The 27,479-nt window shown below is 41.6% G+C and overlaps 2 protein-coding genes across 2 annotated transcripts in view; one reads left to right on the forward strand and one right to left on the reverse strand.

Moving 5' to 3' along the window:
- LOC136879089 (protein YIPF7-like) overlaps positions 1-18,320 on the forward strand; it is a 60,660-nt gene extending 42,340 nt beyond the window's left edge. The window contains exons 2-3 of the mRNA XM_068228969.1: positions 12,361-12,593; positions 17,880-18,320. Of these exons, the coding sequence (XP_068085070.1) occupies positions 12,390-12,593; positions 17,880-18,320 (645 nt within the window). The 5' untranslated portion in view covers positions 12,361-12,389. The remainder of the gene's footprint in view (positions 1-12,360; positions 12,594-17,879) is intronic.
- Positions 1-27,479, reverse strand: part of LOC136878768 (UPAR/Ly6 domain-containing protein crok-like) — a 314,234-nt gene that overhangs the window by 198,891 nt on the left and 87,864 nt on the right. The gene's annotated exons all lie outside the window — the stretch shown is intronic.

The raw sequence follows: 27,479 nt of genomic DNA on the forward strand, positions 1-27,479 counted from the left end.
AAATCAACAATAAAAAGACCAAAATGATGATTGTAGATCGTTTCAATAACAACAAGAATTGGTGATTATGAAGTATGCATTGCTTACATGGGAACTTTCCTCTTGCGAGCGTGGATCTCTAGCTGAGTCTGGCATGCTTAACGTTCTCTGAATAGGGAAACGAGGGTTCGAATGGGTGGCAGATTTTTAATACTTGTGACTCGAGATCAATAACAAGCAGTTAGCGTACTCGAGTATGGTGACGGGGATGCTGGCCCGCTTGAGATCAGAACATGTGAGGAGGATATTCGCTTGCTAACGCTGCTGACATGTAATACAGCTGCTAGTAACAAAAGCCTGCATGATGTTACATTTAACACGAATGAAATATCCGACCCCACCACGCCTCGACTCTATGTGACTGAAATTTACTCAGGGTCTCAAAACTTGTGACTTAGAACCTATTAGTGCGGAGGCTAATGGCGATGCATGACTCTGATGGGACTAAATCTGGAGAGTAACCTTGAGGTCTCGGAGCTGTGTCAGGTCTACTGAAGAAGAAGATGGTCGACATACCTTGTTCGTATGGGACAGGGAGGTGATGTAATACCTAATACATATGCATTGCTCATATGGGCGTAAATCTGGAGGGCGACCTCAGGGACACGGATCTGAACTTTGAATTCTGAACAAGATAGCGACAATGGATTGTTACGAGGGAGACGGTGTGAACCGAATTCGTATGCATTGCTTATATAGGACTATCTTTGCAGGGCGATTTGAAGGCCTCGGTGCTGACACAATCGTTGTACTGTAAGAAAATTGCGTGTGGAGGATTGGCCTCCAGATTTAGCTGCAAGACCTTGAATCCTCGTAAGCGACATGAGGGGTGACGCAGCTATACATCCCTGAGCCAAATCCTAGTTGTGGTGTGGCGGGGCGTATATGCATGCAGTCTCTCGACCCGCTCTGAAGCCGACTTGTCAGTCACTCACAAAACTATAGCAGAAATGACTCGAGCCGTCTCCGTCTTGAATATGCGAACAGGATACAAATTTCGTAACCGAATGAGTTGGCTGTGCGGTTAGGGGCGCGCAGCTAGTAAAGCAGCCCGTGGTTCCCCATGTTCATTCCAGGTAAATGCTAGTGCTGTACCTTAATACCTTAACGGCTGGTACCTTCCCACTCCTAGCCCTTTTCTGTTCCATCGTCGCCATAAGACCTATCTGTGTCCGTGCGACGTAAAGCAGATCGTAATTTTCCTACTCCCAATTCTGTGTTGGTTGATTCAGGTATCAGAGCTGGAGAAATTACTTTTTTCGTTAAATCGTTCACCTGCAGTTTACAGTCATCACTTACTGTATATTCGGCTTCCTCTTCTTGCCCCCTAGAAACGGAAACAGAGTTTTCCATACATTATTTTAATGTTCAGTCGGACTTGCCAAGATACCGCTCCAACTTCACTTGCGGACGTGTGAAAGTGATTTACCACCTTCGTTAAGTCAGAATCTTATGGTCTTCCTCCATAGTGATGTTTTCTCACTCACTTTTATCGGGACTAGGAGCATAACTAGAACTGCACGATTTTCATGGCGACGGACCGTAGCATCACTACATTTCGGCGAGACATATTCGGACCCGGAACTTGGCTTGCTATCGGCAAAAGGTTTTGACAAACGGGATGGTTTCAGTCACGTTCACTATCTCCACTGTGTACATCAACAGAAACTTCCTCAATGCGTTGCACTCTTCTACGATTATTTTCCATCAAATCAATCATACATTGTCCCATTTTCTTCTTTCGAGCTAATATCTCCGGAAAACGAATTCCCCTCGCGGAATTAACTCATTACAAACTCCGCTACGTTAACAGCGAGGCACTCATTTCCACTGTCTTGCTTTCTTTCTGCTGGTCCAACCCACGCTACTCGCGCTACTTCTACATGAGAGACTTGCACTTGTAGTACAACGATTGTGTCAACCTCTTTTACCTGTTACTTCCGTTGTAAGAAGTGATATTATGAATGATCTCTCGGAACTGGAGTGTTAGGATCGATAGGAGGGGATATTCATACTGGTGAAAGAGGAATTCGTAAGCTACGAAAAAGTTCAGGATAAGAAACATGAAATTATCTCTAAAAGACAACTTGATGTTTTTGGGGTGTACGGACCCGGCAAGGGTGGGACTGGCGCTAATGCGGAATTATTTGTTAAGATAATCAGCTTCGTGAGGAACGTTATTGTAGCGTGTGATCTGAACTTACCAAATATCAACTGGGAAGGGAACGCGAACGACTGAAGGCATGGTGAAAGAGTTAATCTGGGAAAGTGATGGAACCAGCTATATTGTAGACGTGATACTGATAAAACCAGATCAGATCTATAGAGAAACTGATCTGATGTATGGTATAAGTGATAATGAAGCTGCCTTTGTCGTGGTTCAAAATCAATGTGATAGAAAGGAACGTCGTAACAGTAGAACTTATAATCAATATCACATGACTGAAAAGAGAGCCATGGGAAAATGTTTCAAAAAGCAACTATTATCAATGGAAAATGTAAACAGCCCATAGAATTGATTTAAAGCAATTGTTGAGGAGTGTGAAAAAAGATACGTTTGTTTAATAGTGGTAAGGAGTAATTAGGCCTATAACAGGGAAATAAACAAGTTAAGAAGGAGGTGCAGATTAGGAATGGTTGTAGGAGTAAGGGGCTTACTAGGAAATTGAATTTAGCCAAAAAGAAGTCAGCTAAGGATAACATGATGGCAATTTGAGTATGGCCATATGGGTTTTAGGGAGCAGTAGAAGGATATTTATATATTCTTTAAGGTGGAAACATGTTCCAGGAAGGACATTCCATAGATCATTAATGAGGATTATATATTAATGATTATATGTTAGGACTTACAGAAGGCAGAAGTATTCAGTCAGCAGTGTGAAAAGTTTGGTGGTTGCAAGGATAATGTCCAGATAGAACAGGTGACTAATACTAACGAAGCCTTGAAATTTATCTACTATAACAAAGACATTTACAACAAGATACAGAAATTAAAAGCTAGAAAAGCAGCTGGGATTGATAATATTTCTGGACATATATTAAAGGGTATGGGTTGGGATATAAGGCCATATCTGAATTACTTATTTGATGACAGTTTGCATAAAAGAGCGAAACCAATGAATGGAGAGTTCCAAATGTGTACAAGGGGAAAAGTTGCAAAAGTAAAGACAGGCCAGTCAGGTTGACGTGTGTTGTTTGTAAGCTATGGGATTGTATTATACACGTTTTCGAAATTACTAATACCAACAAAGAATTGAAATTTACCTACGATAACAAAGACATTTACACAAGTTAAAAGCTATAAAAGCAGCTGGGATTGACAATATTTCCGGAGATATATTAAAGGCTATGGGTTGGGATATAGGGCTATAATACTGTAAAATAAGTATTTCAGATATGGCCGCATATCCCAACCCATAGCCCATATCACTTTCCTAAAACTGAACTACGTACTATCAAATTAGTTAGTAATTTCGCAAACTAATTTGATAGTAGGCAGTGCAGGTTTAGGAAATATTATTCCAGTGAGGCTCAACTTGTAGGATTCCAGCAAGATATTTTAGTATTCAGGAGGTCAAATGGACTGTGTCGCCATTGACCTCTTGACGGCATTTGATGGACGCTGGTTGATTGGGCAGCTAAATAGAACTCAAGTGAAGTGTACTGGGGTCCCGCCGGGCAGTCCTTTATGTTTTCTTATAGATGGCATGGGACCTAGACAATGTTGTGGCATGGGGATCGCTATAAGTGCCTAGCTGATATCATATTAACGAGGTTACACGTCTCTTCGCGTGTTAAGAGTTGTAGTAAGGATGTAAAGCAGAGTGCAAATTTAGAGTTTAGTTTTAATTTATATGACCCACACCAGGATCCGAAGAATGATTTGTTCTGACTTGGAGGAGATGGCAGAGGACGAGGAGTAAAAGCTCTACGTCTTACGACAACGATGGGATAGGAGTGGGTAGAAAGCGGCCATGGCATTTATCTGTAGTGGAAATGGAAAAGCATCTTCTGAGCTTAATACATCTAGCCCGTTCACTACATACCACTCTATTGTTTATCACAGGAATGACAGGAGCCCCTCCGCTTCTCCACACCATTTTGTCAGGGAGCGATGACCTAGACGTTAGGTCTCTTTAAACAACAAGCATCATCCTTACCAACCATTTTGTAACTAATGAATACGAACAGACACAGGACAGCAAACATTTTATTAACACTAATCGTCAATGACTAATTACATCCCATTATTTTAACACTGAATATTGACAAACTCCTCTGGTTTATTTGAAGATACGGCGAGTATAAACCTGAAGAATGGCGACAATATAGCAGATGTGTCCTCATGCAGCTCTTTTCAGGCACACCCCCAATGGAGGTGTACTGCGCGTACCAGGCGCAGTACCGGGAACCGAACCCGGGCCGGCAGCTACGGAGGTGGACATGTTTAAAATGAAAGGTGCGGCTTTATCTGGGGGTTTGTCCCCTGAGCAACTTTGTCCCGGATGATTTGCTTCTCGCAGTGCAGTCAGGTCAACATGACTATGTCCACTCTTAGTCATACCTATATTTCTTTTGATTTCGCCTTCACAATTTCCCTTACTGGCAGGTAGACTATTTCTTCCTTCAGATCTGTATCTTGTATAAGATGCAACCAGCAAGTAAGACTTGGTTAGGCCTGCTTCTTCATTGAGTGGAACTCCGAACGTAGCGGAGCGCCTATTTGAACCCCGTACGGCGTTTCTGATGATGTGGTGACAAAACACATCCCTCTCTGAAAGAGCTCTGATAACGTTACGTTCCACTAAGAGATGCCGAGATGTCGGAATTTAGTCCCACGTGCCACTAAATCTACCGACAGGAGGCTGAGCACCAACAGTCGTATCTCTCGTTCCTTGTCCTTGCTCTCTACGCATGGTTCTGTAATTCGCGAACATGGAAATGAACTTTCCACTCGTAGCATCAAAGCGCGTAATTTGAATTTGTTCTTGTCTGCCTCGCAGCCCGTTTTCAAAACGACTTTTTCCCAAGAGATATTGTATGGTTGGTGAAAGCGGGCCGATTTGTCATCCAGCAGTTCATTCATTCGTAGAAAGTTTATTAGTATCACTAAATTATTTTCTCTGTAATAAGCAATTTTAGCCCAATATTTCCTCCTTCGTATCGACTTCAGTGGCAACAATGCCAGTGCAATGCCTATATTTTTTATCTTGCACCACTCATTATTTACCTAGGTACATACGAACTTCCAGGATTTGACGTAACTTCTAGTTCCTTACGGTAGCAGTTCTCCTTTCCAGCCCTGGCAAAGTGCTGCTGAATCCCTCCATGATGCTTCCTCTGATGCTCTTATTTGCCAGTGTAAAACTGGCTGATCTATTCTGTCATCATACGTCCTTGCGGTCCGGAGCTCGACACTCAACTTTACTTACCATTGTTCCCATTAGCTATTTTCATAGTTATTACCTCAAGTTCTTCGTCTTGTTATTGTTACAACAGAAATATGCTTATTACTTTTTAGAAGTGGTTTTTGAAAGGCTGTCACCCAGGTGGTAGGTTGGACATTTCCTGTACAGGTTGAACAGAAGCACTGGACACATTAAACTTCCCGCTGGCGCACTCGCCATAACCTGAGGAAGGATTCAGGTGGTGTCGCCCATGTTTTACAGCCGTATGCCCTTCCTGTTGTGAGCATATTCTGACTCAGAGGAATTAATCGAACTCGGGACTCTCTGAACTGAAAGCTGGATATAGTTGACTCGTAGTAATATACTAAGTACCGTAATTTAAATCCTTGCATAATCGTTTCATGGAGTCCATTAGAGTTATCATTGTACGTCTAGAAGCTCAAGAGTGTTACAAATGTAACTAACTATGCACTTAAATCCCTCTTAAGATGCTGAAAATGACTTCATACCTGGACGTGTTTGGTAATAACTGTCTAAAAGGAATAAAGCAAACTTGTAGTTTCATTTGATTGTTGATTCCACAGTACCTTCAATTGTATATGGAACTCGAATCACTGTTCATTAAAAACCACATGCGTTGGTCGGGATTGAACCTACAGTCGCGAGTGACCATGAAATTTGGCTATCACGTCCCCATGAAATCAGTTCTGTACAGAGCATGTGTAGCCTATAAAGTGGAGTCAGGTGGGGCGAGTGAGTTGGCCATCTCCAAGAACTACACATCCTCAACTCTAAGTCATGTGACCTATGAATGATCGAGAATATCAGTATGGCAGCATACGTGGTTATATTATCAAATAGTCTTTGTTGCACACATACGAAGTCTCAGCTCACCAGAAATTCTGACAATCAGACATATCTAATGAAATCTATGGGGATTTTTAAATAGGTCAATAAGTTCTCAATGTCGTGTACATAGAGAGGCTGCCCTTTGCGGCCAAAATATTAAATACTGATTAGTCATGTTCTGAAAAAAAAAGGTAATGTAATTCGTACATTTCTCTCATGTCTGTCTGTCTGTCTGCCTGTCTGTCTGTCTGTCTGTCTGTCTGTCTGTCTGTCTGTCTGTCTGTCTGTCTGCCTGTCTGTCTGTCTGTCTGTCTGTCTGTCTGTCTGTCTGTCTGTCTGTCTGTCTGTCTGTCTGTCTGTCTGTATGAACGTGTGCACAGTAGGTATAAAAGCGCATCAAGAAAAAACGGCTGAACATTATTTAATGACTATCGGTATTTCAGGTCGGGATATTAAAATTTAGACTATGAATGATTGTATTCACACTGGGTGCAATAGTAATTAAGGAGAAGGTCTATAATTCTTGCCCTATCGATAAATGGCACATGCCAAATTGTTCGAAAAAACATTTTGATCTTACATAGAGCACAAACTCGTCTTCTATAATAATGGAAGTACGCAGGTACAGTGTGTGTTAGTGCACTACTGGTAATGGCCATCACACTCGTGCTAGTATGGATCAGTTTGGCCCTTTCGGTGTAAGAATTCAAAATCAATCAATCAATACTGATCTGCATTTAGGGCAGTCGCCCAGGTGGCAGATTCCCTATCTGTTGTTTCCCTAGCCTTTTCCTAAATGATTTCCAAGAAATTGGAAATTTATTCAACGTCTCCCTTGGTAAGTTATTCCAATGCCTAACTCCCCTTCCTATAAATGAATATTTGCCCCAGTTTGTCCTCTTGAATTCCAACTTTATCTTCATATTGTGATCTGTCCTACTTTTATAAACGCCACTCAAACTTATTCGTCTACTAATGTCATTCCACGCCATCTCTCAGCTGACAGTTCGGAACATACCACTTAGTCGAGCAGCTCTTCTTCTTTCTCTCAATTCTTCCCAACCCAAACTTTGCAACATTTTTGTAACGCTACTCTTTTGTCGGAAATCACCCAGAACAAATCGAGCTGCTTTTCGTTGGATTTTTACCAGTTCTTGAATCAGGTAATCCTGGTGAGGGTCCCATACACTGGAACCATACTCTAGTTGGGGTCTTACCAGAGACTTATATGCCCTCTCCTTTACATCCTTACTACAACCCCTAAACACCCTCATAACCATGTGCAGAGCTCTGTACCCTTTCTTTACAATCCCATTTATGTGATTACCCCAATGAAGGTCTTTCCTAATATTAACAACTAGATACTTACAATGATCCCCAAAGAGAACTTTCACCCCATCAACGCAGTAATTAAAACTGAGAGGACTTTTCCTATTTGTGAAACTCACAACCTGACTTTTAACCCCGTTTATCAACATACCATTGCCTGCTGTCCATCTCACAACATTATCAAGGTCACGCTGCAGTTGCTCACAATCTTGTAACTTATTTATTACTCTATAGAGAATAACATCATCCGCAAAAAGCCTTACCTCCGATTCCACTCTTTTACTCATATCATTTATATATATAAGAGAACATAAAGGTCCGATAATACTGCCTTGAGGAATTCCCCTCTTAATTATTACAGGGTCGGATAAAGCTTCACCTACTCTAATTCTCTGAGATCTATTTTCTAGAAATATAGCAACCCATTCAGTCACTCTTTTGTCTAGTCCAATTGCACTCATTTTTGCCAGTAGTCTCCCATGATCCACCTTATCAAATGCTTTAGACAGATCAATCACGATACAGTCCATTTGACCCCCAGAATCCAAGATATCTGCTATATCTTGCTGGAATCCTACAAGTTGAGCTTCAGTGGAATAACCTTTCCTAAAACCGAACTGCCTTCTATCGAACCAGTTATTAATTTCACAAACGTGTCTAATATATTCAGAAAGAATGCCTTCCCAAAGCTTACATACAATGCACGTCAAACTTACTGGCCTGTAATTTTCAGCTTTATGTCTATCACCCTTTCCTTTATACACAGGGCTTACTATAGCAACTCTCCATTCATCTGGTAAAGTTCCTTCATGCAAACAAAAATCAAATAAGTACTTCAGATATGGTACTATATCCCAACCCATTGTCTTTTGTATATCCCCAGAAATCTTATCAATTCCAGCTGCTTTTCTAGGTTTCAAAGTATGTATCTTATTGTAAATGTCATTGTTATCATATGTAAATTTTAATACATCTTCAGTATTAGTCACCTCCTCTATCTGGACATTATCCTTGTAAGCAACAATCTTCACATACTGCTGACTGAATACTTCTGCCTTTTGAAGATCCTCACATACACACTCCCCTTGTTCATTAATTATTCCTGGAATGTCCTTCTTGGAACCTGTTTCTGCCGTAAAATACCTATACATACCTTTCCATTTTTCATAAAAATGTGTAGACTTCCGATTATGCTTGTCATCATGTTATCCTTAGCTGCCTTCTTTGCTAGATTCAATTTTCTAGTAAGTTCCTTCAATTTCTCCTTACTTCCACAGCCATTTCTAACTCTATTTCCTTTCAGTCTGCACCTCTTCCTTAGCCTCTTTATTTCTCTATTATAATAAGGTGGGTCCTTACCCTTTCTTACCACCCTTAAAGGTACAAACCTGTTTTGGCATTCCTCAACAATTTCTTTAAACCCATCCCAGAGTCTGTTTACATTTTTATTTACCGTTTTCCACCGATCATAGTTACTTTTTAGAAACTGCCTCATGCCTGCTTTATCAGCCATATGGTACTGCCTAATAGTCCTACTTTTAAGACCTTCCTTTCGATCACATTTATTTTTAACTACGACAAAATCAGCTTCATGATCGCTAATACCATCTATTACTTCGGTTTCTCTATAGAGCTCATCTCGTTTTATCAGCACCACATCCAGGATATTTTTCCCTCTGGTTGGTTTCATCACTTTCTGAATCAGCTGTCCTTCCCATATTAACTTATTTGACATTTGTTGGTGATGCTTCCTGTCGTTCGCATTTCCTTCCCAATTGACATCTCGCAAATTCAGATCTCCTGCTACAATCACATTTCTTTCCATGTCGTTTCCCACATAGCCGACTATCCTATCAAATAATTCCGAATCCGCGTCAGTGCTACCCTTTCCCGGTCTGTACACTCCAAAGATATCAAGTTGCCTATTATCTTTAGAAATGAGCCTTGCACCTATAATTTCATGTGTCTCATCTTTAACTTTTTCGTAGCTTACAAATTCATCTTTCAGCAGAATGAACACTCCCCCTCCCACCATTCCTATCTTATCTCTACGATACACATTCCTGTGCCGTGAGAAAATTTCTGCAGCCATTATATCATTTCTCAGCCATGATTCAACTCCTATTACAATATCTGGTAAATATATATCTATTAAATTACTTAATTCTATGCCTTTCCTTACAATACTTCTACAGTTCAACACTAACAATTTTATGTCATCCCTACTTGATTTCCAGTTCCCTGTTCCCTTATCACCGCTCCCTAGGCCACTCCGTTTCCCTGAATATACCTCCCTATTACCCTTCCAAACAAATTTCCTAACTTACACGTACCACTGCGGTTTATGTGAAGGCTGTCTGAGCGCAGATCCCTATCTCCTACCCACCCATTAGGATCTAGAAATTTCACTCCCAGTTTCCCACATACCCACTCCATAGTCTCATTTAAATCCCCAGTCACCCTCCAGTCAGTATCCCTCCTACACAGTATTCCACTAATAACAATCTCCGCTTTCTTAAACTTCATCCGTGCTGCACTTACCAGATCCCACACATCTCCAACTATGTTGGTACTTATATCAGCTTGCCTTACATTGTTGGTACCAACGTGAAACACTACCACCTTCTCCTTCCCCTCCTCCCTCTCTTCTACTTTCCTCAACATCTGCCTCAACCTAATTCCTGGATAACATTCTACCCTGGTTCCCTTTCCTCCACACACTTTCCCCACGTGTCTAACGTTGGAATCCCCCATGACCAGAGCCTCAACCCTACCCACCTCATTTGATCCCCTCCCCTCCTGGTCAGCCCTATCTTTCCTGATATTTGCAGAAGCTACTTCCTCCTCCCTTTCCTCCTTCCCATGACCCTGTTCCACCTGTCTTTTCCTATCCTCTACTCTGCATTTCCCTTTCCTACCTTTTCCCTTCCTCCTACTCCACACATCTCAGCAACAGTTCCCTGTCCCTCATCTTCCCTCTGTTGTTCTACCTGGAGTGACTCGTACCAATTTCGCACAGACACCTGTCCTGAATTCTGATCCTGAATAGAGCCCTTAGCCTGCAATCTCCTTCCCCTTAGAACATTAGACCACCTATCTTCTACAACTCCCCCCTTTCCTTCCCCTCCCTCTTGTTCACCTGCTGTAACCTGTACAATGTTTGAGGGAGTCCTGTCTTCCTTCCTGTCTTCTGTGAGAATCCTAATTATCTCCCTCAAACTCTCCAACTCCTCCCTCATACCCCTCAATGCCTTGCCACACCCACAGTTCGTACACTCGCGCTCCTTAGCCATTCTGTACGGAAAAAAATGAAAATAAAAATAAAATAACTTATTTGCAAAAAAAATAAAAGAAAGGAGGTATACATTGTCTGGGATAGTGCTCAAAGATGACACGACAATAAAGTAATTAATATACGACTACACTACAATACTACTTAGTCGTACACTATTTTTTATCCTACAACCCCTAACAGGATAAAAACTACTGTTAATTACTGAATATCGAAAGTAATACACAAGAATTACACAATTCCAAACTGCAATTAAGCCTATCCTAATTACAACAACAGAAGTTTAGTAAGAGTTTCTACGGATACCTCTACTACACCAGAACTACACAAATATTTTACAATAATAAAATAAGCACACTAAATTCTAAATTACTTGTATAGTACTGTACAGTACACTACAGTAATTTTAAACTACTTTCAGACGTATCCTAATTACGATACCGGTACCGTATGTCACTACTAAGCACAAACAGAAATGAAATTTGGGAGAACTACTGTACTCAAAGATTACCAACAAAGCTAAATGCTTAGACAAATTATTATTAATACTATGCTCTAATAGATGCTTAAATGCTGAGAATAAGAGGTTGTCTACTATAATTTATGTCAAAACCACGCCGGGGGTTTGAAGTGCAGTATTATTGGGATATAGAAATTTGATTATTAACTTTTACTCGATGAATAAACGAAGGTGGAATGTACAAAATATGCAGGGAACTAAGACTACAAATTATGGGAATAATGAATCAGCTGACTTTGTATTTATTTACACTACTATCATGTGCATGTAGCAACAATCGTCAACAAACCAAAAAACTGTTAAGTACCGTAATTATCCAGTGAAATTACCATGAATTCTCATTAACTTCTCTTTACATCGCTGTTTACAGGCTTATCGTGTTATTTAATGTAATAAATTATTACCTTCGTGATAGTTTGAACGGATATCTGTACGAAATATCGGAAAAGTAGCGGCGGAAATTACAATGAGTTACAACTCCTTATGATAATCTGCCTTTGTAAGTATTCCAACGAATGTACAGATATTTAAAAATATTGTTTTAAAAGTTAATATTAACACCTAAAGTATTTCCTAAACCTAAATTCGAAACAAAGTACACCTAGCTAGTCTACTTAACCTAGAAAACGTAATCTACTGAACACCAAATGAATTACTCGTTATAAAATTCAAATAAATAACACTACTCCCAATTTCTACCAACAAGCACTAAATACCAATATACAAATAGCACTAAATGGAACGCACACACACAAAATTTAAATTATTTCAATAGGTTTTAACTACTTTTTCACTACAATAATGCAAGAGCTTTCTCAACAGCCAACCGTTCACAAGCGCATCCAACAATCTAACACTGATGATCATTTGAGGGAATTTTGACATTATTTTAAAAATGTATTTCCTGCCTCGTTTCCTTTCAGAATGTCTCAAGAGCGGTGCAGAACGTAACATGAATGACCTCCCGCGCCCAGTGGAGGAGGCCTCTGAGCCTTCTGTCGGCGCCGAGCTCTGCCCAACTTACAAATGGTTCATCACCGCGATGAACCGAGTGACCTCATGGCTAGACCCCTGCACCCTCTTGCACAGAATGCGAGGGACAGTGGAGCCGAAGATTATGTTCCGCAAAGCGATGGCTCTAATCAATCCCTTCAAGGTAAGTGGACATTCTTCTTCATGCTTCATAGTATTATAGCGATCACAAATACCCAGACGCCGAGCTAAATCTGCGGCGCCTGTCAACCGACCGACCATGTAACACACCGTACACTATCAGGAGTGACAGTCCGTCTGGGTTACTAATGTGCATAGACTGCAATGGTGTACGGAACGACAGCAGACTGTGTTTTCAAACCAATCCAGATTCCCTTTGTTTGATAATAATGGCGCATTTTGGTTCGCCGCAGACAGGAGGAGAGGCATTCGCACAAGACATACAGCGCTTTATGGTGTGGAGGTGCTATTGGCTACAACCACAAATCACGATTGGTGCGTGTCCAGGGCACGTGAATGACTTCCTGCGACCCGTAGCCATACCCTTTCTACACGACGCGCTACCACATGTTGCTGCCTTCTTGATGCCACAGACTGTGGCCCTGGCTCGCCCGGTCACGGGACTTGTGTGGGATACGGTGCGGCGCTGTGACCCAAAGATGAACTGTGGAACGCCGTCAGGACGACACATGCTGAACCTAGGTGACTGTTCTGCAGAACATGTCCTGTGAATATGAACTTCCTATCTCTAGTTTTATGAACATGAGTGTTTGTATGTATGAATCTTGCTTAAAAGTATAGTTTGCATTATAAACTCAAATGAACGAGCTGCAAATATTGACTTCCGCAGTTTACGATATGGTTAGTGGACAAATAGAGGTCATTTCTGAACAACGCTTTATAAAAAGAGTGATTCATTGTCATATAGTTTAAATATCGGGGTACCGAGCTCGATAGCTGCAGTCGCTTAAGTGCGGCCAGTATCCAGTAATCGGGAGATAGTGGGTTCGAACCCCACTGTCGGCAGGCTTGAAGATGGTTTTCCGTGGTTTCCCATTTTCACACCAGGCAAATGCCGGGGCTGTACCTTAATTAAGGCCACGGCCGCTTCTCTCCACTTTCTAGGCCTTTCATATCCCGTCGTCGCCGTAAGACATATCTGTGTCGGTGCGACTTAAAGCAAATAGCAAAAAAAAAAAGAAAAAATATCGGGGTCGAAAGTTTGCATACAAGAGTATAATAAATGAATGGGTGCATGAATCTCAAACCTACCTCCATTCTTTCTACGTTTAAAAGTGTTTATTTTTGCAGCTGTTGTAATAAGAACGAAAAAGGAGCCTGTGTTTTGGCATTCAAAACATGAAAACGAACGTGATACAGTTTTATTCAAGTGTTCCAAACAATGTTTCAAACTTACTAGCGTGTTTATTAATTCAGTTTGTAATGGGTTTCTCAGTTCTGCAAAGTCGAGCAAAGCTGTGGTATCGCACGCGGTGATCCACGCTCCGTCTATTCTGGGAGCTCACCTCACCCTCGAAGAGCAGCTGCATTCACACAAACAAACAAAGACCTACCACGTGACCATATACCTGGGCTGCTATCAGTTCGTAACCAGCTTTCAGACCCAGGAAAACGTCGCTGATCTGGCCAGAAATCGAACTCGGGTCCTCCGGGTAAGAGGCAGGCAGGCCAGATTAAAGTTTGTGTGAGTTTGTTTGTAGATAATTAGGGAAGCAGGTAGAGCAAATGGAGAATTCTGTAGCAGTACCTCTTTGCTGTATTTCATGACTTCTTGTTCGGCTAAGGCCGGGAAGTCATGTCCGACACGGCAATCAACTTCCCGTGAGGAGAACATGTCAGCCCACTTCACGTCAGGTGAAAAGGTGGAAGTTTCAAACTGTGTCACCGTCACTCTGGTCAGGTTCACCCCACATAGAAGCTCGCGAACGAAAACGTTAAAAGAATGGCGAGTCGAGCTCTGTAGTGCCGGGAGTGGCGCGCCAGATGCATCCCGCAGGCGACCTGCGCGTCGAGAAGAGGATGAAATGTCAGTGCCCCAGTTAACCAATTATGGTTAAAATTCGAACCCAGGGCCCCTGTGACCAGAGGCCAGCACGCTAGCCATTTACCCATGGAGCCGGACTTATCGCAGTGATAATGTAGTTAGTACGCGGACTAATTGAAATTTTGTTAATTTTGTGTGTCATCCATTTAGTGCTATTAATATTGGTTCTTAGTGTTGGTTGGTATTATTTAAGATTGGTGATACTGACTAGTTCGTTTGGTGTTTCGTAGCTTATGTTTATTCTGTTTCGATTTGGGAAAAGAGAAAATAATAATTACTTTTTTAAATTTAAATATCCGTAGGTTTGTTGATAGAGTACTTACAAAGACAGCCTATAGACACGGTATTTCGTATACGCAGCAATTCAAGAACCGAACCACCAGTTCCACGTAACACGAAGGTATAATTTCTTTGATTGAATAACGTGATACACTTGAAACATTTTATTTCAAGAAAGAAATGCAAGAGAATATACGGTCGGGAAGTCTGAGCTTATCGATACACGATGTATACTCCTTGGTTCACTTCGTCTCGTTTCCCCATGCGCGACGTGGAGCAGAGTAAGGCCCCATTCACAATGCAATCGTAACCGTAAACTTAACGACGTAACGTAACCGTAAAATTAACGTAAAATTTGTGGTATTCACAATGGAGGAACGTAACATTAACGTAAAAAGTACACAGCAGCCAATCAAAACACTGCCATGTTATTTAGCACGGAAGTCGGGTTTTGGGCTAGGCTATCTCGCAGTTTTATATTTCAGTAGCTCAATGGAATCAAACAACGTGGTAGCGGAATTCATATTACTTCAAACATCTATTGCTTTGCTCCTGGGAGCTGTGTAGGCCTACGGTACCTGAAAAGGCGATCTAAACAACGGTGCAGAAAATGGGTTCATCCCTTGAATCAAAGAAGGTTACGGTATCTCAGGGCGATTTCGGTAATCTACTGCAAGAAATGACCCTCATCAGTTCGTTTTCGACATGCGGATGAAACCTGAACTGTTTGCCTTTCTTACGATTTGCTTCCCCTTTTCTAATAAAAAGAAATGTAAGGTGTCCTTTACCGAAATCTACGAGTATGACCCTGTCTATCACACCCCGATGAGATGTTTGGATGATATCGTTTTCGTAAACTAATAGTCCGTCATAATGTTAAGAAATATATAGGGACACTGTTTTATTTATGACAGGGATTGTCTCTCATCCGTTCGCCAGCGCTGCGAGCTTGTCTCCCGCCATTTACCGTCAGATTTTATTGCTACAGGATAGGCCTATTTCTTTCCACCTATTATTTTTCGGTACAGCGTATTTGCAATTCTTTTTCCTTCTATCATGCATAGCCTATACACAAAGACTATTTTGAAAGAGAATTACAAGTGTTTCGTCGAAAGAAGTCATTATATCGTGCACAACACACAATGTTTACCTCTGCTCTGATTGGCTGGTTCTTAAAGTTAACGTAAAATTAACCGCAAGAGCTTGGAGTTTGCAATCCCTTAATTTTACGGACTCGCAGTTGAGTTTACGTCGGCGCATTGTGAATGGTTCCATTAGATAAGATGGCCGCTAACTTCTAAGTTAACGTTAATTTTAAGTTTACGTTACGTTACGTTTGCATTGTGAATGGGGCTTAATAGTCGTTGTTCTCACTAAGAGGAGTGCTAGTTCCGCTACTAATGAATAAATTGAAAAACGTTTCTAACAAACATATAAGCTAAATTTGTACCCTTAATATTTGCATTTACAGTATAAATACAAAATATTAAAGTGATAACGTTATCGAGGATCATTGATTATGACATATTATGGCTAGATACAATTACCTGGTTTTCTTCATATCACATTGTTGGTAACTATACTCAGTTATAGAGTAGAATTATATAACGTAATCATTAATATTTTAAGTGAAATTGAAACTCCTCCATGTCATTAGTTGGGGTGAATGTGGAACACTGCTGCTTTGTTTTAAATGTAGTTCTTGTTTTTCAGCCACTACAACTCTCGAGAGTTGACAGACAGCCAAGCTCATCGAAAGCATCGAGCTCGAATTTTCTCCATCAAAATCTGAACACTTTTCTGCTACGATCCTGAGATTGAAAAGAATGATGGCTACCAGGAAAATGACCTGGGGCCATCTCCAGCTACAAGATCCCTGGACTCCACCAAGGAGTTATGGTTTTGAAACTAATGCGAGTCATCGTACCTTCAAGTAGACTAAAGGCTTAAACGAGTTATTAGGCCATACGCGAATACTTCGATAATTTCCTGTACGGTATATATTCCGCGGCACTTATGATATACCTCATAGAGAAAGAGACGGGGATAAATGGGATTTTCGTCTATCTGTTAAATTTAAGAATCTAGACCGGTTACATACAATTGAAGAATCGCCTGGAGAATTGTCAAAATACAGTTTACACTTCGCCAAAAATACAAAACGAATTGATGGATTTATGTGGCCAAGTATTAGGAGAATGTACTAAGAGATGTTAAAAAACTAGGGTTTTCACAGTCATGAAACAGCGAACATAGCAGGAAAAGAACAGCTTTCTAGGCAAGCTGATGAAATTCAAGGGAAAATCCGAGAGGAATTTGTAGGTTTTGTAGAAATGGGAGCACAAGATGCTCCATTAATCGCGAAAGCAATTGACAATTTCTTGGTCAGCTATAATATTTCGCCAGAATGTTGTGTAGGATTTGGTTTTGATAACTGTTCCGCAATGGCAGGCAAAAGAGAATCTAAGGAAAAAGTATTCTAGGTCATAATTTTTTCCATGACTCAAAACATCATTTCAATGTTATGATAAACGACGCAAATCAGAAACACTATGGATACTTTTTTCAGGGAATAGCTGCTTGCAGGAATTGAGTTCCAAGTTATCATGAATGTGTGACACCAGATAGAAAAGCATTCGAAAATTCTCATAAAATTTCTCCGAGCTTATCAAAGCATTGGAGAAATTATCCGTCGAGGGGAATTACGCCACATGAAAATCTGCGTACCATCTGCCTTCAGGGTATACGACACCATTGTTGAACGCTGCCCTAATTACAATAGCAAAATTCTCGGAAAAATTGGAGCTAGTGCCTTCCAAGCCCCTAGAGTACTAAGAAAAAAGACGTGATGATGGAGACCGAGTCACTGACGAATTATTTGTCATTGCAGTAGAAGCGGAAGTAAAAATTACTGTTCCACGTCTTTTTTTTTTATATAGCAAAAACACGGGAATAATCCTCCATCAGACTGCGACGTTCGCAAGAAAATACCCCAGCTTTGGCCTCCATGCATCAGGGTATAACGTAAGCGGGCAGAGATTATTGACCTTTTTGTTTTCTTGTAGAGATGGTGGAAAGTAAATAACTTGTGTTTGTATTCCACAGCCCGTGGTGTTGGGATCTGAAGAGCACTCCCTGCTGATCAGCCCGGATCTGGCCGGCCCTGCCATCTACATCCTAGCGACGGCAGCGATCCTTGTGTTCCGGTTGAACTGGAAGGACATCCCCCTGCTGTACCAAGTGGGGCTGTCGGGTTGTGTGGGACAGTACTTCATGCTGGGGGGCGCACTCAGCCCTTCTCTTCAGACCGTCATGTCGTGTATGGGTCACGGTCTAATCCCCGTCATTCTCATAAGCGCCCCTGCAGCCTTGCTGCCTATTGGCTTCATATTCGGCACCCTGCTCGTCTTGGTGAGCACGGCTTGGTCCACACTCATCGTCACGAGGCTGATTACCCTGCAAACAGACCTGACCGGGAAATACGCCATTGTCGTCTACCCTAATGCTATTGTCTTCAGTATAATTTCCTTTCTAACTCTCCTCTAACGTGTGAAACTTTTGTGTCAAATGAAACAACTCAATAAAGTAATAAGAATATGGCTACATTGAATAAGAAAATCAACACGGCCGTAACTTGTTGTCCACTTATTTATGTGTGCATTGATTCAAAGCAAAAGAAACACGGCTCAATTACATTTCTTTCTAAAATTCAACCACCAAGCCGATCCAATGTTAATCTGCTACAGGCTATTAACCGCAAATATGTAAGTACATGCTCCAATATTCGTGGTTCTGAGTCTTCTACATCACAAGATAAAGGTACACAAAACAGCCCCCTTTTTTTGTAACCTTACGTCAGCACTCATCGCTTCAATCAATTATCGCGAAAATTCAACTGATATATACCCTGAAGTCATTGTAACAATCCTGCGCAATCTCATAAATATAGCTCAAGTAGTTTGAACAGCTGGAAACGTATAAAATTCCAGCCCATTTGGTCAAAATTATTCAATCATACCTAACTTATAGGAGTTTTTACGAGGGGGAGAAATCGACCCTAAGGGCCCTCCGAGCCGGAGTACCCCAAGGGGGAGTCATCTCCCCGATTTTATACGGCCTATACGTGAACGATATTCCCACCCTCCAAGGTGTAGACGACAGCCATTTATACCACACAACGGAGAAATGACTGCCCTCAGAGCGCTGCACTGTTCTGGAAGTGGTGCGTAAGGAACAAGGTGAAAATTATTCCTGCCAAAACGCGGGCAATTGTTTTCACTAAGCGCCTTCCTAGATTTAGCCATCTTACTGTTAACAATGTCCCCCTGTCAAATACTTAGATCTAACAATGGACCGTGGGTTAAGTTGGAAACAGAATATAGAATGTGCCTTTCAGCGTGCCGCAGTCTATGAAGAGAAGCATGTGTCAGGTCTGTGAGGCTTGGTGCTATATTCCATATGCAAACCCTTCAACGTTTTCAAAATAACACCCTCCGCCGAATGGTGGTGGTGGTGGTGGTGAATATTGTTTTAAGAGGAAGTACAACTAGGCAACCATCCTCTATATAACACTAATCAGAGGGAAAAATGGAAAGGATCTGACACTTCGAAAAATGAAGATGTCGGTCAAAGAAAGTCAAGGGCCACGAAGGGCATGAAAATGAAAGACTCCCTAGCCCTCGCAAACCTAATAGCGTCGGGGTCGGAAAAGAACAAGAGGTGACCAAGTGAGGTCGGATAGGATAGATGAAAGTGAGGAGCCTGGCACAAGTGGAAGCAATGCCAGGACTCAGCTGAGGGCCCCGTGGTCGCCAACCCACGCTCCAACGTTCAGAGCCCCTGGGGCCCCTTTTAGTCGCCTCTTACGACAGGCAAGGGATACCGTGTGTGTTATTCTACCGCCCCCACCCACAGGGGGTCCTCCGCCGAATGACTAATGCTGAGATCTAATAACTGAACTTCGTATTCCGCTTATTAGATCTCAGATAAATAAAATAGTCAAGATGGCTGAGACCAAGTAAAACAGGTCGTGAAGCCGAACACCCTTGGCTAACTTACGACCTGTTTTAACTGCTCACCCCCTCCCCCCATTTTTGGCCTTAACCGACACTTACTAATTAAACCTGTTAAAATTCTAAATTAACCCCCCTGAAAAGGCCCGTTTGTTAAGAAGGAAGCTTTCTGCCCCTTCTAAGTTCTTCTTCTTCTTCTAAATTTTACTCCGCTCCGCTGTTATAGTATTTTTCTACTCTGATGGCGGGCGGCCTACATGCTGTCAGGGGAAGTGGGGTGCGGGCAGTATGTCACTGCCCAATCAGACAAAAGATCGCCTAGCGGTGGCGCTGAGAACTATTCAGTCGCCCGGAGACTTTGCCGCGCTCACTTCGCTCCACGAACTGCTGTGTTGCCGAGTAGTCTTACAGTGTGCGTTGGGTATTACAAAGAGCTTGTTTTATGAGTAATTCTTGCCGCGTCCTTTACTGCATTCTTCGATTAACGTTTTCGTGGCATGTGATGTGACGTTAGTTTTTTCTATTGTTTCTATTTGTGTTGCTCTGTGTTTTTTTAATATGATAATTGCACTATACGTATATCGTACAATGGCGAAGAGGAAGGAGATAAGGAACCAGGGTAGAAAACTGATCAGCAATGTTCATGAATATTTTCAAAAGGAAGCAGAAAATAATGGCCCTTTTGTGAGTGTGTATAAAGTGCAGCAGAGAGTGTCGGAAGCTTGTCAAGTTAGTACGCGAACCGTTCAGCGTATAGTAAAGAAAGGTAAAGACAGTACCCAGTCATCTGGTTCCATCTCATTTCAATCACCGCGCAAACGAATCAAAAGGAACTGTATAACAAAGGAAATCGACGGATTCCATAAAGATGTAATTAGAAGAACTCTCCTCAGTTATTACGTAAAGGGTGAATACCCGACACTGAACAAATTACGTGATGATTTAGAAAGAGATATAAAATTTAAATGGGGAGTTACTTCATTGTGGAGGATACTAAATTCTATGGGGTTCAAGTATAAAAAAGCAACGACGGGAGATTTTTAATGGAGAGAGCTGATATAGTAACAGCCAGAGTAACGTTTTTGAGAAAAATGCATCTCCTGAGGAATAAGGACCCATCGCCCCATATATTTTATTTAGATGAGACTTACATTCATCAGAATTACGCTCCTACGAAAATCTGGCAAGATAAAGAGGGTACAGGAGGTTTAAAAGTTCCTGTAGGGAAAGGTGGACGAATTATAGTTTGTCACGTAGGTCCCAGTCGCACTGGTTTTCTACAGGAATGTAAATTGGTTTTCAGGCCAAAGGTGAAATCGACCAGTGATGACTACCACACTGATATGAACGCTATGGTTTTTAAAGAGTGGTTTTTGAAGTTTTTAGACGCTCTTGACGAAAGGAACATCAAAGACGCAGTGATTGTAATGGACAATGCCAGCTACCATTCAGTACAGCTAGAACGAATTCCTACAACGAACACACGAAAAGCTGATATTATATCGTGGTTATCTGCTAGGAATATTCCTCATGACAGCAATCACACCAGACTCGAACTGTTGTCTCTTGTGAAACAATTCAAGCCAAAGGCAAAAATGTACGAAATTGATACACTTGCTGACAGAAAGGGTCATACCGTTGTTCGCCTGCCACCCTATCACTGTCAATATAACCCCATAGAGCTGGTTTGGGGAAACGTTAAAACAGCTGTAGGGAAAAGGAACAAAACGTTCAAACTAACTGACGTCCAATCTTTAATGGAAGAGGAGCTGGACAAAGTAACCGAACAGGAGTGGAAGGCTTGTGTGTCACATGCTGAAAAATTTCAAGAGGACGATTACAAAAGGGACGTGGTATTGGACACAGTCATGGATGATATCATCATAAATCTGCGAGACGACAGCCACAGTGAGGAGTCGAGTGACGAGGATATTTCCGGTGACAGCTCTGGTGACGATGGCGAGTGTCGGGGTGCTGTAACACGGATCCTTCAGCTGGAATAAGGTAAGATAAAGTAAGAAAATGTGTTGTGTAACTCTGTACTTTTGAACGAATTGTTTTTCGGTCTGTTGTCCATGCACTTGTTATATGCATTACTAACTAACTCGTATCATACTATATCGAAGATATAAGAAAATAATGAAAAATAAATACATAAATAAATAAAAATAATAAAACTCATCCACGGGCCATAATCGAACTGTAACATACGAAGCTCTGTATTTTATTGTTATGTGGATTTCAACACAACTTTAAAGCGCGCGGGCGCTCCTGGCAACGTTGTAGTAGTGGCCTCTGTCTCTCTCCCATAACGGCCTCTCACGTCGTGCTGGATTGGTCGGCCCCATGCTCCCCGCTTCCCCTGACAGCATGTAGGCCGCCCGCCATCAGAGTAGAAAAATACTATAGCAGAGTAGCGACTTGTTCACGCCAGTGCACATGACTCATGTCGTAGAGGGGCATAGGGACTCTTACGCTTACCGTTCCCTGAGTGCTGCGGTTAATATGTTCAGTAGAACTTAATTCAGAAAGTTTTGACTGTGGAGCAAAATAGGGTTGACTTTTTAACAACAATATCACGCGCTGTTGTGATTAGGGAGGAAATAATACGAGAACAGACAAAGCTACCTCTGACTTTTGGGCAGAAAATGATACACACACGAATTTTCGGCACGCTCTTACCTTACCTATTTATATTATTGATGTGATGGTGGTGATTATTGTTTTAAGAGGAAGTAGAACTAGGCAACTATCCTCTATTCACCTAATCAGAGAGAAAAATGAAAGTGTTCCGACACTTCGAAAAATGAAGGTGTCGGCCAAAGAAAGACAAGAGCGTGAAAATGAATGACTCCCTGTGCTCTAATACCGTAGAGTTGGCCAAGGAAGGTGTGATGGTGAAGGGCCTGGCACAAGTAAGTAGAAGCAATGCCAGGACTCACTAAGGGCCCCGTGGTCGCCAACTGACGCTCCAAAGTTACGACAGGCAGGGGATACCGCTCTTATCATGTGATGTCTCAGTTCATATACGGGATACAGGGAAGCTCTCTTTTTCCGATACCTTCATTCTTCTTCCTGAATTCATTCAACTGCTGCTCCTATGGCGTATAATCCCGAAATTTCAAGCCAATATGAGAAAATACTGCCCAGCAGGCTTTCATCCAGCTCGAGTGGCGATCAACGAGGGATTCAGGGAAAGAAGCGACAATGAAGGTGAGAGTAAAGAACTGACTGATGGACCACAAAGAATGTTAAAAGTCCTGTGTTGATGGACAAGTAGAGGCAGCACGATTTGTTCTGGCTGTTTTCCGACAAATGAGTAGTGTTACAAACTTTGGCTTGGAAAGACTTGGGAGTAAGGAGAAGAGATGCTCGACTATGTGGTATGTTCGGAGTTGGCGTAAGCTTGAGTGGAGTTTTTAAAAGTAGGAAGGATCATCATGTGAAGATAAAGTTGGAATTCATGAGGACAAATTTCAGCAAATATTCATGTAAACGACGAGGAACGATTGGAATGAACTTTCAATGGAAAAGTTCCAAAAATTTCCAAATTTTTGAAAGTGTTTTAAGAAAAAACTAGCGAAAGAATTGCCACTTGGGTGACAGTCCTAAATGCACAAGCAGATGTTATCACTCAATCACTACTGATCTGCATTTAGGGCAGTAGCCCAGGTGACAGATTCCCTATCCGTTATTTTGCTAGCCTTTTCTTAAATGATCGCAAAGAAATTGGAAAATTATTGAAAATTATCTCCCTTCGTGAGATATTCCAATCCCTAACTCCCCTTCCTATAAATGAATATTTGCCCCAGTTTGTCCTCTTGAATTCCAACTTTATCTTCATATTGTGATCTTTCCTACTTTTATAAACGACACTCAAACTTATTCGTCTACTAATGTCATTCCACGCCATCTCTCCGCTGACAGCTCGCAACATACCACTTAGTCGAGCAGCTCTTCTTCTTTCTCTCAATTCTTCCCAGCCCAAACTTTGCAACATTTTTGTAACGCTACTCTTTTGTCGGAAATCCCCCAGAACAAATCGAGCTGCTTTTCTTTGGATTTTTTCCAGTTCTTGAATCAGGTAATCCTGGTGAGGGTCCCATACACTGGAACCATACTCTAGTTGGGGTCTTACCAGAGACTTATATGCACTCTCCTTTACATCCTTACTACAACCCCTAAACACCCTCATAACCATGTGTAGAGATCGGTACCCTTTATTTACAATCCCATTTATGTGATTACCCCAATGAAGATCTTTCCTTATATTAACACCTAGATACTTACAATGATCCCCAAAAGGAACTTTCACCCCATCAACGCAGTAATTAAAACTGAGAGGACTTTTCCTATTTGTGAAACTCACAACCTGACTTTTAACCCCGTTTATTAACATAGCATTGCCTACTGTCCATCTCACAACATTATCGAGGTCACGCTGCAGTTGCTCACAATCTTGTAACTTATTTATTACTCTATAGAGAATAACATCATCCGCAAAAAGCCTTACCTCCGATTCCACTCTTTTACTCATATCATGTATATATATAAGAGAACATAAAGGTCCGATAATACTGCCTTGAGGAATTCCCCTCTTAATAATTACAGGGTCGGATAAAGCTTCACCTACTCTAATTCTCTGAGATCTATTTTCTAGAAATATAGCAACCCATTCAGTCACTCTTTTGTCTAGTCCAATTGCACTCATTTTTGCCAGTAGTCTCCCATGATCCACCCTATCAAATGCTTTAGACAGGTCAATCGCGATACAGTCCATTTGACCTCCTGAATCCAAGATATCTGCTATATCTTGCTGGAATCCTACAAGTTGAGCTTCAGGGGAATAACCTTTCCTAAAACCGAATTGCCTTCTATCGAACCAGTTATTGATTTCACAAACATGTCTAACATAATCAGAAAGAATGCCTTCCCAAAGCTTACATACAATGCACGTCAAACTTACTGGCCTGTAATTTTCAGCTTTATGTCTATCACCCTTTCCTTTATACATAGGGCTTACTATAGCAACTCTCCATTCATCTGGTATAGCTCCTTCGACCAAACAATAATCAAATAAGTACTTCAGATATGGTACTATATTCCAACCCATTGTCTTTAGTATATCCCCAGAAATCTGATCAATTCCAGCCGCTTTTCTAGTTTTCAACTTTTGTATCTTATTGTAAATGTCATTGTTATCATATGTAAATTTTAATACATCTTTAGTATTAGTCACCTCCTCTATCTGGACATTATCCTTGTAAGCAACAATCTTTACATACTGCTGACTGAATACTTCTGCCTTTTGAAGATCCTCGCATACACACTCCCCTTGTTCATTAATTATTCCTGGAATGTCCTTCTTGGAACCTGTTTCTGTCTTAAAATACCTATACATACCCTTCCATTTTTCACTAAAATTTGTATGACTGTCAATTATGCTTGCCATCATGTTATCCTTAGCTGCCTTCTTTGCTAGATTCAATTTTCTAGTAAGTTCCTTCAATTTCTCCTTACTTCCACAACCATGCACGTCCTTTACTTCTCTGTTCTTTACCACTCCTCATCTCCAACACGTAATTCTTTCTTTCTCAATCCGTTTACCCTCCAGGGTTGGGTTTTCCCTCGGTCTCAGCGAGGGATCCCTCCTCTACCGCCTCAATGACAGTGTCCTGGAGCGTGAAAATTTGGGTCGGCGATACAACTGGGGAGGAGGACTAGCGCTGAACAGGGGCTTTGTGGAGGAATGAGAAGTTTGGAGGGGATAGACAAAAAAAAAAGAAGAGGCCCTGGCCTTAAGTTAGGTACCATCCCGGCATCTGCCCGGAGTAGAAATAGGATATCACCGAAAACCACTTCGAAGGTAGCTGTGGTGGGAATCGAACCCCCTTCTACTCATTCGACCTCCCGAGGCTGAGTTGACCCCCCTTTCCAGTCCTCTTATCGCTTCCACTTTTCAAATTTCGTGTCAGAGCCAGGAATGAAGCCCGGGCCTCTGGGGATGGCAGCTAATGTCACTAAGCACAGGGGCGCGACGCTATGATTCTTAAATCCACCATTTTACTTTTTGTATGTATGTATACAGGGTGTTAGGTGTATACGTGCAGATATTAAGCTAGTCGGCTAAGAAAAATACATCTCATAATATATGCTATGTACTTTTTACCTTGTCCTATTAGTTTGCCCATAACTGAGCCAAATATTTCAGGACCTAATGTGTTTTGAACGGCTGTAGCAGGATACGCCGGTGATGTCATTCTGTCCACGCGTAGCGGAAGTACAGTAGCCGAGTATAGGGCTTGTTGAACCTGTTTCTTATCGCAGGCCAACACATGTTGTTGTGCACTTCCCCTAAAAGCTTGGCAAGTAGAAGAGGATGACTCACGTGCCAGGTCACTTGCTATACTTGAAAACCGGTGTAGGGTACTCTGTGTGAAAAGTACACAGAATCCTTACAGTGACGTCGAAGATCCGTACAAGCACATACGTGCGAATCAAGTGTTGTGTATTTGTGTGCGATTTTTAAGACGTCAATGGCATTACTCAGTGATCCAAGCTGACAAAATGAAAGGCAATGGTTAATAAGTAAATGAAATATTGGCGCAACATTTCTGTGCTGTTATTGCGACAGTCTACGATGAATTTCTGACAATAGACAATGCGGGTTGTATATGCTTATTCATAAACTTTTTAGGTCATTGAAAGGACGGTGGACACTGAAAGAAAAGGCTATAAGTATTCAGTGAAATTGTTATTAATGAGACAAATTTCAAAAACCGTAGTTGCATCCATCGTGAACATTGCTCGAAGGAAAAAGACCTACTGTGGAATTGCCGCCGGGCATTTCTAATAGAAGGCTAATTCTTCTTTTTTCCTAATCTGTTTACCTTCCAGGGTTGGTTTTTCATGGGACTCAGCAAGGGATCCCACCTCTACCGCCTCAAGGGTAGTGTCCTGGAGCGTGAGACATTGGATCGGGGATACAACTGGGGAGAATGACCAGTACCTCACCCAGGCGGCCTCACCTGCTATGCTGAACAGGGGCCTTGCGGGGGTATGGGAAGATTGGAAAGGATAGACAAGGAAGAGGGAAGGAAGCGGCCGTGGCCTTAAGTTAGGTACCATCCCGGCATTTGCCTGGAGAAGGGGGGAACTACGGGAAACAAATTTCAGGATGGCTGAGGTGGGAATCGGACCACCTCTACTCATTTGACCTCCCGAGGCTAAGTGGACCCCGTTCCAGCCCTCGTACCACTTTTCAAATTTCTTGTCAGAGCTGGAAATCGAACCCGAGCTTCGGGGGTGGCAGCTAATCACACTAACCACTGCACCACAGAGGCGGACGGAAGGCTTATTACTGAACAGTAAGTACCGATAGGTAAAATGATGACTGTAATGGACCCGTTTAATTAGAACTTCCGTAAAAATATTACTACTACTACTACTACTACTACTACTACTACTACTAATAATAATAATAATAATAATAATAATAATAATAATAATAATAATAATAATAATATCTTTACGTCCCAGTAACTAATTTTCACGGTTTTCGGAGACGCTGAAATGCCAGAATTTTTTTTATCGCAGTATTTTTTAATGCAAATAAATCTACAGACACGAGACTGACGTATTTGAGCACCTTCAAATACCAGCGGACTGAGCCAAGACCAAGCCTCCCAAGTTG

The sequence above is a fragment of the Anabrus simplex genome, chromosome 8 (genome assembly GCF_040414725.1).
Source record: "Anabrus simplex isolate iqAnaSimp1 chromosome 8, ASM4041472v1, whole genome shotgun sequence".
Lineage (NCBI taxonomy): Eukaryota > Metazoa > Arthropoda > Insecta > Orthoptera > Tettigoniidae > Anabrus > Anabrus simplex.